The sequence below is a fragment of the Vanacampus margaritifer genome, chromosome 10 (genome assembly GCF_051991255.1).
Source record: "Vanacampus margaritifer isolate UIUO_Vmar chromosome 10, RoL_Vmar_1.0, whole genome shotgun sequence".
NCBI classification, from domain to species: Eukaryota; Metazoa; Chordata; class Actinopteri; order Syngnathiformes; family Syngnathidae; genus Vanacampus; species Vanacampus margaritifer.
This window is the reverse complement of record NC_135441.1, coordinates 28414563-28426036: the sequence shown is the minus strand read 5'-3', so window position 1 is coordinate 28426036 and position 11474 is coordinate 28414563. Positions and strand designations below refer to the sequence as shown.

Below are 11474 nucleotides of genomic sequence, written 5' to 3'. Positions count from 1 at the left end.
AAGACGGTCTAATAATTGATTGGTCATTTGGGAGCCACGTGCATTAGAATGATCAATACAAGCTAGTGGGTATTAGCACGCGCACGCACACGCAAAAGGCGAACATTTCATGCATGATAAACAAAGTGAAGCGAATTGGTGAATAATTTATGACCATTTATTTGAAAAGATGACATTTTTAAAAATCATTTGTCAATTATGAAGAAAATATTAATCATGATTCATTTGGTAATTACTGAATTCACAATTAGGACAATCATTTGTTTTTTAGTACAAAACAAGAACAATGTTAAAATGTAAAAAAAAAAAATAATAGGAAGACAAATACATTTATTTGAAACACTAATTATTAAAAGTTAGATTTGGACCAAACAAGATTTATGAAATTTTTAAATAAAAAGGTCCAAATATATCAATTTAAACAAACCTGTGACGAGCATAAAAGTTTGAACACAATTCCAATTCCACCCATGCAAAGTCTAACGAACCCGCGCTCACCTCACCAATTCACTGGCGGCCATTTTGTACTTTGGCCCTTTTCGATGGCGGTTCTCTCGACCGCCATCTTGCGGCCTGCAGCCTGTTGTACGTCTACCTCGGCCCGCCAACGCAAAACCCAAGCTAGAGGTTGACCTCGGCTCACCTGTCGGCCGGGCAGGTGCGTCGGGTCCCGGCTTCAGACGTCAAAAAGAACAAACGGGGAGAGCGGAATCAAACGGGCAGGAGTCCCCAAGTCAGGCTCGACAAACGCACACGGAGACCGTTGCTTTGCGCAAAGATTCAAAATGGCGGGGATTGGTTTTGGAAGGCATTTGCTAAAAGCCACGTAGACGGCGGCCTCCCGCCGTCGGCTCGACACCCGTCCATCTGCCGCCGTCGGATGGCGGGCGGGCGTCACAGATGTCGGCGGAGCACGAGGTCGACGGCGGCCTCCACGTCGTCCAGCACGAAGGCGGGTTCCAGCAGGCCCGCCTCGGCGCTCATGTCCCGGTGGCCGTGCAGGAAGACGTCGTCCCGGGCCCACGCCGGCTTGTAGACGCCCGTGCACACCTGGCCGCAAAGCACAGCACGCGCGCGGCGTCAAAGCACGCCTTTCAGCAAACGCCTCAAGCGTCTTTGACATCAAGCGCTCCGCTTTCAAATTGGGATCATTTGCTGACTTTTCAAACAAAATGGAGGAACGCCGGCTGGTGCTGGCGCCAGCGACCCCACTTGACGTCCCAGCGAGACCCCTCAACTCAAATGTGGAGTTTGACCTCCATCATTTGTCCCGTCTCGCCAAGCGAGGCTGACAAAATGATGCAAATCTATTGACACAAAGGGCGACTACTAATACCAGGTACCGCTACTCGCAACCTCCGTTTTACAATCTGCAAGTTTAGAAAGGAAAATTCACTTCTTGCAATTGGAAGGAAAAATGCTTGCTTTATATGACGTGTCATCGTCACGCATCCGTTCGTTGGACACATTTGATATATCGGAACGCGTTATCGGTTTCGCCAACGACTCAAGAGTTGATTATTGGCGTTGCAATCGAACATCTCGAAAAAAATCTCTTGCGAAATGAAATCAAATGCGGGAGGGGCTACACAGATTTGTCACATGACCTCATCATTTAGTGCGCCCTCCGCTGGCAAAAATGAGCAACGACGCTCCCCTTTTTCTCTTCCAACAAGCGCATCACGAGTTTTTCAAGCGTGCGAAACACGATCGGCATCGGGTTGACGGTCGGGCGGGCTCGGCCAATCGGAACCTTTGCGGCGGGTCGCCACCTACCAGGACGGATCGGCAGCGCGTGGCGGCGACGGATGCCGGCTCCTCGGCGGGCTGACTCGACGTTTCCTGGCCCGCCGTCCTGGCGGGGGCCTGGCGGTGCTGCTGAGCCAGGTAGCGATTGTAAAGGTTGGCGCCGTAAACGTCTGTCATGGGGTTGTCGCTGAAAAACACAAAACGCACTCAACATTTGCACCATTTCTTACGACATTCTCGTTATGACACTAACGGCTCCGATTGACGGTCGCAGTCGTGCTTACCCGACGGCGTAGATGGTTTGGACTTTGTGTTGGCGGTTGCGGTGCGTGAGCGCGCGCTCGGCGAAACGGTAGGTGAGCAGGCTGGGCTTCCCCAGCAGCGCCCGGTAGCTCAGCTCTCGTCCCGTCAACTTCTTGTAGGCCGACTCCAAGCACAGCAGGAACATGCCGTGGCCAAAACTGCCCACGCACGCGCACGCACGTCACATTTGGCATAAATGGCCGCGCCCGGACAAATGATCAAGACGCTTTGAGCTGCTCAAAGAAAACGGGCCACTAGCTAAATGCTAAGGCTAACGAGCACGTATGTTGCGGAAGGCAAACTTCGGATTTGGTTTCAAGACTTGACTTTCTTGTTGATGTCGTGCGTGATGTCGGGAAGGTCGGGAGGTCAACGTCGGCAGGCCGGCGCATGGCGCACACGCCGGCTCCTTTGTAGCGAGCTGATCAATGTTAGCAAAAAGTGAGTTTGGTTGTTACCGCGGCGAAGGCGCCTCGGCCATCCACAGCAGGTCCATGTTGCAGGCCAGCACGGGCAGCTGCTCCGGCGACCAATCGTAAGCGTCCGACGGGCGGCCGTTGGTCAGCAGCACGTCCACCAGCAGCTGAAGATTGGTCTCCCAGCGCACCGGCTCGCCGAACAGCAGCACGGCTGCCGTCACGTCAACAAACGCTGGCATCAAGCCGGCGACAAGATGGCGTGCAGGTGCTCGCTCGTACCTTCAATTTGAGGGAACTTGTGCCCGACGTTGGACTGCAAGACAAAAAACAGCACATATCGTCCACTTGTTCATTTTTAATATATATATATTTTATTTTTTTTAACTTATGATAAAAGTGACCGCCTCCACCACAAGAGTTGACAATCTAAATGAAAAGGACTTGAATGAGGTCAAAGGTCACATTGATGAGCACTCCCACAATCCATTCGACTCGTCAAAAGCCTCCTAAAAACAAATCGGGCCTTTCCTTCATCTTGTTGTCTTTTACTATTGCTGTCACTTCACATTCTCAGCTGTCTTAAGAGTGTCCAAATAAGCGCTATACAAATTTGATGAATTATTATTATATAGATTGTTGGCATTATTAACATTTTTAATTCTTTATTTTAACCATGTTGAAATGTTTTAGAGATGTGCAGAGCAGCTGAAATAGTGTTGAACTCAATATAACTTGACCTTAACCAAACTGGTACCTTGTTTTGTCTAAAATTCCTTCTCAGTGTCCTGCGTGAAAACTTATTCTGTTCGTGAGAGAGAACGCACACACAGCTCCCACAACTATACTACATTAGGAGCTGTCAAGTTCAATTTGTTTGTGAGATTTTGTTTTGGGAAAAAGTACGAAAAGTACACTGAGTATATTTTGTCTAAAAGATGAAAACTGGTGTGAACTGTGTGCTGAAAATTCTGTTTTTCTTCTGTTATATAACATATTTACTTATTCATGAGGGGAGGAGAAAGAGGCATGTTTCTTTCAAACTTGATTGTAATAAAGAGCTCGCTCTTCGAAGGGGGGGGGGGGGGGGTGTCATTCTTGAATGAAACTGATTCTGGTTCTATTCAATGATGTGACTGGAGGCCTCCGGAATAAATGTCCTTGCAAGGAACCCTGTTCACGGAAATCTCATCATTTGATTTATTGACACGCAAAAGTTTGTATTTTTAACACAACCTTCTTCAAGATACATAAATAAATACAGTTCTTTTTCTTTTTTTTCTCCACTTTGAGTCATTTATTTCTTTTGGATTTTGGCAATTGACTTAATAAATGACTAAAAGGGAAAACAAAAAATATTTAAAAAAATTTTTTGGGGGGGGTACATTTTGGAATGATATTTTTTAATATCCGTTTTTATTTTCACTTTTTAGTCATTTATTTTTTAATTTTTATTAAATAATTTTAATTTTAAGGCGGCGGCGGCGGCGGACGTACGGCTGCTTGAGGCGTCCTGTTGTGGTCGACCATGTCCAGCAGGGGGTGCTGTTCTCGAAGCTGCTCCATGCTCACCACCTTCTTGAAACCCAGACTGACTCGCTCGGGTCAAGGGAGGGTCCCAGAACAAAGTAGAGCCCGGCAGTGACGGCCAAGGCGAGGAAGGATACGTGCGCGCGATGTCCGTGATCGGTCCCTGGCCGGACACCAGCACGCATTTGTCGTGGAAGGCGGTCAGGGTTTGCAGAGGACTGTAGGACAAAACCACTTGATCGGGACTGACCTGCGAACACACGTCACAAGCGCGGCCCAGTCGCCACACGCACACGAAAGCGGAAACCCCGCCCCCCAGAGGGCCCACCTGCACGTCGAGCAGCGACGACAGCTGTTGCGCTTTGCGTTCGGGCCGGCAACTTCCGGCGTTGGTGACGAAGACGACGGGCAGCAGGAAGTCGCCGCGGCCGTCGAGCAGCTTCCGGAAGGCTCGCCGCGCCGCCGGGATGACGCCGCCGCCACGCACGAGCACGCCGTCCACGTCCAGCAGGATTCCCGCCTCGCACCGCTGCTGCCGTCACATCACAAGGCCGCACTTTCAAACCTCGATCATCTCCTCCCCCGAAACATTTCGCACCGGCGGCCTCCCAGGAACCTCGCCAGACTGATTGGCAATTGGGATTCTTCACATAATCAATCTGGGAGTTCACCTGCTCGGGAAAGGCGGGACTTTTGCTGTACAATACTGGGAGCGGATTGGACGATGCATCTTTGCACATTTGGTTTTGCCCAATCAAGGCAACGGATGGGGGGGGGGGGGGGGGGGGGGGATAACACGAACATCTTTACCGGACAAAAATGCAAGAAACAAGAATCAACAAGGAAACGGCGAGTCATTGTGCGAGAACAGAATTCATTGCAGCATCCATTGGTCTGTTAGCTTTGTTTGTTCCCCCCCCAGCCATCGGCGCTTATTGGTTTCGTCCTGCCTAAACAACGCCTGATTGGGTCGACCTTAAAAAAGGTCGGCTGCAAACGGATCCGCGGGAGCGATAAGAGATGAATTGTCGGGAGTTTGCCAACTCACAAATACCGCCAGAATTCATCTTGCCGGCAAGTTTCGCCTTCAAGTTGAAAAGCGCCAACAGAGCCGTCGAGTCGGCTCCACTTTCAGATCACATCAGCAAACAAATGGACGCAGCATGACAAGTTACGTCTGGTCGGCTTCCGTCCTGGCTCCGTCATTGCTCAAGTTTTGCTTTCTCCAATTTTTGCCTTCAGCACGCACGCACGCACGCACGCACTGACCTGCAGAGCGTTAGTGGAGCGCGCTGCCGTCCTGAGCGCGCGCTGCAGGTGAGCGCACCACATGACGACGTTGATGATGATGATGATGAAGTGCAAGAGCGTCTGCTGTCCGCTCTTATTAAACGAGTGCTGCTGGGTGACGTCATTATTGGGGGCGGGGCTTCGCGAGACCTGACGGTCGCTTTTCCGTTTACACGGTCACACACGTTAGCATGTAGCTCACGATGAGGGCTAATTGCTAACGTGACGAGCTAAAAGCTAAGCTGAGCGTAGCTCGGGCAAACAAAGGGCCACTTGTGCGTGATTGAACGCTGCTGACTCGGGTTAGGTCGCCGTCACATGCCGTGGCACGTTGCGACCAATCAAGCCATCGACGACCCGCACATTCCAGACGTGTCACTTTGCGTCCTTTTTCTTGCTCTTCGCTTTCATGTCATTGTTGCTTCTGACAACACGATGCAGGCCAATCTTCGGACAACATTTATCATCGCATTCTTTTGGAAAAGGTCAAACAAAGATTTGTACGATCTGAAGACAAACGAGTGAACTTACAATTAGCGATGAAATTCACATGGAGTGCCTCAGCCGGACTTTTTGGTACAAAGGCGCGTGGCCGGCAGCATTTTGGGGGAAAATGCCGCAGAGTAATCAATGAACGTATTCAAATGAGGCGGCCTTAGGGAGTGGCAACGTAAGATGGCCGCCTGTGGCCTCACTTCTCACGACAACTAGCAAGCAGCATCGTTAGCTTAAAAAAAGGATTTCTAGTTACCCGAGCAACTGTGATGTCATTTTTAGTGGAAAGCAAGTAGCAAAATGGCCGCTGCCCGCAGATGGTTCAAAATGGCTGCATCATGTCATCGTTCGTCGTCCGTCAATCATGTCGCCGTCGTCCGCCAATCATGTCGTCGTCCGTCAATCATGTCGTCGTCCGTCCGCCAATCATGTCGTCGTCCGTCCGCCAATCATGTCGTCGTCTGTCAATCATGTCGTCGTCGTCCGTCAATCATGTCGTCGTCGTCCGCCAATCATGTCGTCGTCCGCCAATCATGTCGTCGTCCGCCAATCATGTCGTCGTCAGCCGCCAATCATGTCGTCGTCGTCCATCAATCATGTCGTCGTCCGCCAATCATGTCGTCGTCAGCCGATCATGTCGTCGTCAGCCGCCAATCATGTCGTCGTCGTCCGTCAATCATGTCGTCGTCGTCCGCCAATCATGTCGTCATCGTCCGCCAATCATGTCGTCGTCGTCCGCTAATCATGTCGTCGTCGTCCGCCAATCATGTCGTCGTCAGCCGCCAATCATGTCGTCGTCAGCCGCCAATCATGTCGTCGTTGTCCGTCAATCACGTCGTCGTCGTCCGCCAATCATGTCGTCGTCAGCCGCCAATCATGTCGTCGTCGTCCGCCAATCATGTCGTCGTCGTCCGCCAATCATGTCGTCGTCAGCCGCCAATCATGTCGTCGTCAGCCGCCAATCATGTCGTCGTCAGCCGCCAATCATGTCGTCGTTGTCCGTCAATCACGTCGTCGTCGTCCGCCAATCATGTCGTCGTCAGCCGCCAATCATGTCGTCGTCGTCCGCCAATCATGTCGTCGTCGTCCGCCAATCATGTCGTCGTCAGCCGCCAATCATGTCGTCGTCAGCCGCCAATCATGTCGTCGTCAGCCGCCAATCATGTCGTCGTCGTCCGCCAATCATGTCGTCGTCCGTCAATCATGTCGTCGTCCGTCAATCATGTCGTCGTCGTCCGCCAATCATGTCGTCGTCCGTCAATCATGTCGTCGTCGTCCGTCAATCATGTCGTCGTCAGCCGCCAATCATGTCGTCGTCGTCCGCCAATCATGTCGTCGTCCGCCAATCATGTCGTTGTCCGTCAATCATGTCGTCGTCGTCCGCTAATCATGTCGTCGTCGTCCGCCAATCATGTCGTCGTCAGCCGCCAATCATGTCGTCGTCAGCCGCCAATCATGTCGTCGTCCGCCAATCATGTCGTCGTCCGTCAATCATGTCGTCGTCCGTCAATCATGTCGTCGTCGTCCGCCAATCATGTCGTCGTCGTCCGCCAATCATGTCGTCGTCAGCCGCCAATCATGTCGTCGTCCGCCAATCATGTCGTCGTCGTCCGCCAATCATGTCGTTGTCCGTCAATCATGTCGTCGTCGTCCGCTAATCATGTCGTCGTCAGCCGCCAATCATGTCGTCGTCAGCCGCCAATCATGTCGTCGTCCGCCAATCATGTCGTCGTCGTCCGCCAATCATGTCGTCGTCGTCGTCCGCCAATCATGTCGTCGTCAGCTGCCAATCATGTCGTCGTCGTCCGTCAATCACGTCGTCGTTGTCCGTCAATCACGTCGTCGTCGTCCGCCAATCATGTCGTCGTCAGCCGCCAATCACGTCGTCGTCCGTCAATCACGTCGTCGTTGTCCGTCAATCACGTCGGTCTGCCATCAATAATGTCCTTACTGACCAGGGAGCGGCGCCGGGCCACCACTGACTTTTATTGAAAAAAAAACAAAAGGACAAAGTGGAAAAGTGGAGCAAATGAAAGCGGTCGCTATGACGACGGCCATGCGCGTGCGCGTGTGTGCGCACGTCACAGTCCCAGCAGCGTTCTGGCTTCCTGACTTTGTTGCTGCAAAGTTTCGCTGGCGTAACGTTGCAACAGCTCCATCTTCTTCCGACGGACCAGCGCCTCCTCCACCTGACGCACACGCACGCAATCAATGCCGGGACACACAAGTGGGGTGTGTGTGTGTGTGTGTGCGTGCGTGTGTGCGCACATCACCTCTTTCTGCGAGGGAACGGGCACGTGTGCGAAGAAGGCCACGCCTCCTTCGTCTCCCTCCATATTTTCTTGAGCCTGCTCGTCCTCGTCGGCCTGCACACACACAATATTAGTCATGCTTGACATGACCAGCAGGGGGCGTCAGTGATGTAGCAATTGTCACGTGAGCAGTTTGGAGCTCACTGTGTGTGTGTGCTTTGTGTGCGTGTGCTTTAAAGTGACCTGCAGGTTGGCGAGCGAGTAAATGCTGGGCTCGTCGTCGGCTTCCTCATGTGAGATTTTTTTGTCTCCTGACGGAAAACATTCGCGGTCTGTCCTCCATTTGTGCACCGCCTCACACACTGCTACACTCACGCACACACATTCAACGCAAGTGGAGTTTTCAGACTCGATGGCAATATTTGGTAGAACAAAACATGAAAACGGATCAATCTGCCAATTTAACAACAAAACAAATCAATAAATTCAACATCTTCATCTTTTCGAAGGCAAGCAGAACTTTGGACTGTTTTGTAACATTTTAGTATTTGTTGAACTTGACAAGAGATTTATTTTTGTTGTTGTCATCTTTTGTGTGAATGTGAAAAAAATAACAATAAAAAGCAGATTTGAAGTTTGTCGATAGCAAATGTTTGAATTGACTGGATGTGCGTGCGTGCGTGCGTGCGTGCGTGCGTCACCTCGCTTCTCGTGCTGCATCTCGAGCGGGGACGAGGACGCCGTCGTCTTCGTCCCGGTAGCCGTAATACTCGGCGTCCACGTCCTTCATCAGCTCGCCGCGAGTCTTGCGCAGCTCGGGGGCGGCTGGCCGTCGGCAACACACACATCAAATTGAGCGTTTGCCGGCAAGTCACGTGACTTGCCGGCAAACGCTGTTAGCATGTTAGCATGCACGCACTTACGCTCTTTCTCAAAGAGTTCTCGGACCCCGGGCAGATCTCTGGCCGCCCCAAAGTATTTGTAGCCCCGATTGCCGGGAACCTCGCGACCCTCGTGGTCCAGCATTCGGGGTCCGAAACGCTGAAAGACGCACCACAAATGATTGACAGCGATGACATTTGAGGACGGCGGCGCCAGACCTTGTAGTCGGAGCCTCCCAGTTCCCGGATGCGATATTCCCAGTGGCGTTTTTCCCTCAGCAGTTTGTTGATCTCGTCGTTCATATCTCGAATCTTGAACTCGCCCAGACCGGCTGAGCAGAGAGGCGGGGTCAGGCAAACGGACAGACGGACAGACGGCGCTGGGGCTTCTACTCACCATTTTGGATCTGGGCCACTTTTTTGGAAATCTCACTGATGATCTGAAAGACGCACGCACACACATTTCCTTAAGTTGCCGGCGGCGCGCCAGTAGGCGAGCGACACCAACCTGTCTCCTCCACTTCTCAGCTTTGGGAAGATCGTTGCACTCGGACGCCAGGAACGGCCGCCGCTCCTGCGCACACGCACACACAATGAGGCAAAGAGACGCAAATAGTCAAAAGAGGTCAAGCGCAGACGAACCTTGACTTTTCCTTCGTCCAGCTGAGCTTGCCGGAAGCGAGCCAACGCCGTCCTGAGAAACAACAAGACGAGGGACACGTTTGGACGTCTTCATCATTCGGGACGACGACATGAGACAAAACAATCAGCGAGGACGGACGCACATCTTGGATATTTCTGCAGAACGGCAAACCATCTCCCTAATCCCGCCCCCAACAAAATGGACGACCGCCAGCGAGCACGCGGTTTTGTGTGCTCCTCCAGCTGTGCACATCTGCCGCAGGAACGCGCAAGCGAGGCGGAGGGAGAGCGCATCGTCCACAGCGCACGCCATCAGCAGCGGGGCGCCCCAAGGATGCGTCTCAGTTCCGCTGCTCTTCTCGCTAGACGCAAACTTGACAGGTCGCCAAACGGGCCAGATGGCAACACGCTGAAGACGGCAAAGATGGCGGACTTCAGCAAACTTGTCTCAGGCCTCAAGATGGTCAAGTTCCTGGGAAGCCATTTTTGGAGGACTCGCACGCTGCAGGAACCAAGAGAAGGCCAGGACCCTCGGCATCCGGGTCAGCACCTCTTCCAGCTCCTTCCCAACCACGCACCCTCCCCACTTGACTCGGAATTCCATTGTGACGCGATTATGGTCATCGATTGCTGCAGCTTTGTCACTCTGCATAGTTTGCAGTAAAACGGCCCTCATTGAAATTGGAGAATTTCGGTCCCCGCGTCAGCTCGATCACAAGACGAGTTCTCGGACGTCAATGGACGAATCGCGCTCTCTACTTGCAACTTGTGTCGTAGGATTTTGTTTGCCGGAGAAGGCGAGCGGCTCCGAATGGTGGTCGGGCGCAAATTCCTTGTTGAGACCAGTTGGCCAATAAAGATGATTGTGATTCTGACAACACGTCCGTCCCGCGTGTGCTTTTGTCTTTGCGATATTGTGGGGCCCAAACATGCCTGTTTTTCCAGGTTTAACTACCATTGTGGGGACCAACTTGAAATTGCGGGGACATTTTGGTGGTCCCCACAAGCTCGGACCTCTTTTTGAGGGTCAAGACCCGCTTTTAGAGATTTAGGTTTGAATTGGGTTATGGTTGGGGTTAGGGGGAGGGGCTAGGAAATGCATCACGTCAATGAGATGTCCCCAAATGAGTCAAAGACAAGTGTGTGCGTGTGTGTGTACTCACATGGCTTTTTCAGCATTTCGAGCCTGTAAAATAGCAAAAGATTTCAAATGTGTCAAGCAAGCAAGTTACAGATGACCACCAATATTTTAATCTGCTCAAATTCAAAGTGCTCATTTGTGTCCACGGAATCCAAATGGTTGACATGATTGGACGCTGGTGGAAGCTAACTGACGCGATCCATTTGCTTCCCGAGATATTCATGAAGAATATCAGGATGAACACATTCGACGCATCACTTCAACTCAGGGAAAACTTCGGCTCAACATTTAAATGGGAAGATGAAAGTACACACTTAAAATCATCGCTCGTAGTCCACAGAAGCGCGAGATTGGCAAGAACGCGATGCTAGCTTGTTAGCTTCAGACTTCTACTTCATATTTGTACTATTTAAACATTAAAATGTTAATAAGCAGAGTGGAGATTGGATAAAGTTCTTACCATCGCCGCTGTAGACTTTTGGAGGCCAACGAAGAGCTAATTCGGAAATGTCTTCTCTTCTGGAATGAAGCTTGTGCTCGCCCAAAACGTCCGAAGCACGCCGACAACAAACAGGAAGTGCCGAGCGCACAACTTCCGCTACTTCTGGATTCATGACGTCATCCAGACACAATAAGGGAACAAATGTTACATGAAAGAAAATATTTTCTAGTTATATTTTTAGGGTTATCTTAAATCTTAAATTTGTGAGTGTATGTGTATATTTTTTTATGTTGTTGCACTGACAAGATTTGTTACAGAATTGTCGATTTGTAT

At 51.2% G+C, this 11474-nt stretch overlaps 2 protein-coding genes across 7 annotated transcripts; both read right to left on the bottom strand.

The window, feature by feature from the left end:
* Positions 1–135: 135 nt before the first annotated feature.
* Positions 136–6923, bottom strand: LOC144059658 (haloacid dehalogenase-like hydrolase domain-containing 5). 6 transcript variants are annotated; one of them, XM_077578900.1, is made up of 9 exons: positions 5268–6923; positions 4327–4530; positions 4136–4216; positions 3966–4059; positions 2751–2784; positions 2511–2682; positions 2034–2210; positions 1777–1936; positions 136–1050 (listed from the first exon to the last, which is right to left on the bottom strand). In XM_077578900.1, the coding sequence occupies exons 1-9, from the start codon at positions 5411–5413 to the stop codon at positions 895–897; spliced, it is 1224 nt and encodes a 407-aa protein (XP_077435026.1). In that variant the 5' UTR covers positions 5414–6923; the 3' UTR covers positions 136–894. The 6 variants fall into 6 exon arrangements, with proteins under 6 accessions (XP_077435026.1, XP_077435027.1, XP_077435030.1 ...); XM_077578901.1 differs by having other exon boundaries at positions 4327–4527; positions 5268–6761; XM_077578904.1 differs by having other exon boundaries at positions 4327–4527; positions 6040–6756.
* Positions 6924–7734: 811 nt separating this feature from the next.
* isy1 (ISY1 spliceosome associated protein) lies at positions 7735–11308 on the bottom strand. Its single transcript, XM_077577048.1, is given in 12 exon segments — positions 7735–7972; positions 8057–8149; positions 8279–8400; positions 8737–8764; positions 8766–8860; positions 8959–9076; positions 9136–9248; positions 9314–9356; positions 9425–9490; positions 9559–9610; positions 10722–10744; positions 11160–11308. Coding segments are annotated over 12 exon segments (864 nt in total). The 5' UTR covers positions 11163–11308; the 3' UTR covers positions 7735–7864.
* Positions 11309–11474: the final 166 nt, after the last annotated feature.

Excerpts from the sequence above, each read along its gene's own strand:
- LOC144059658 (XM_077578898.1), bottom strand. The coding sequence starts at position 5,330 with ATGTGGTGCGCTCACCTGCAGCGCGCGCTCAGGACGGCAGCGCGCTCC. Across the intron at positions 4,060-4,135 it reads ATCACGGACATCGCGCGCAC|TCTGGGTTTCAAGAAGGTGG; the intron begins GTATCCTTCCTC and ends CGAGCGAGTCAG. Across the intron at positions 1,051-1,776 it reads CGCGCTGCCGATCCGTCCTG|GTGTGCACGGGCGTCTACAA; the intron begins GTAGGTGGCGAC and ends CTTTGCGGCCAG.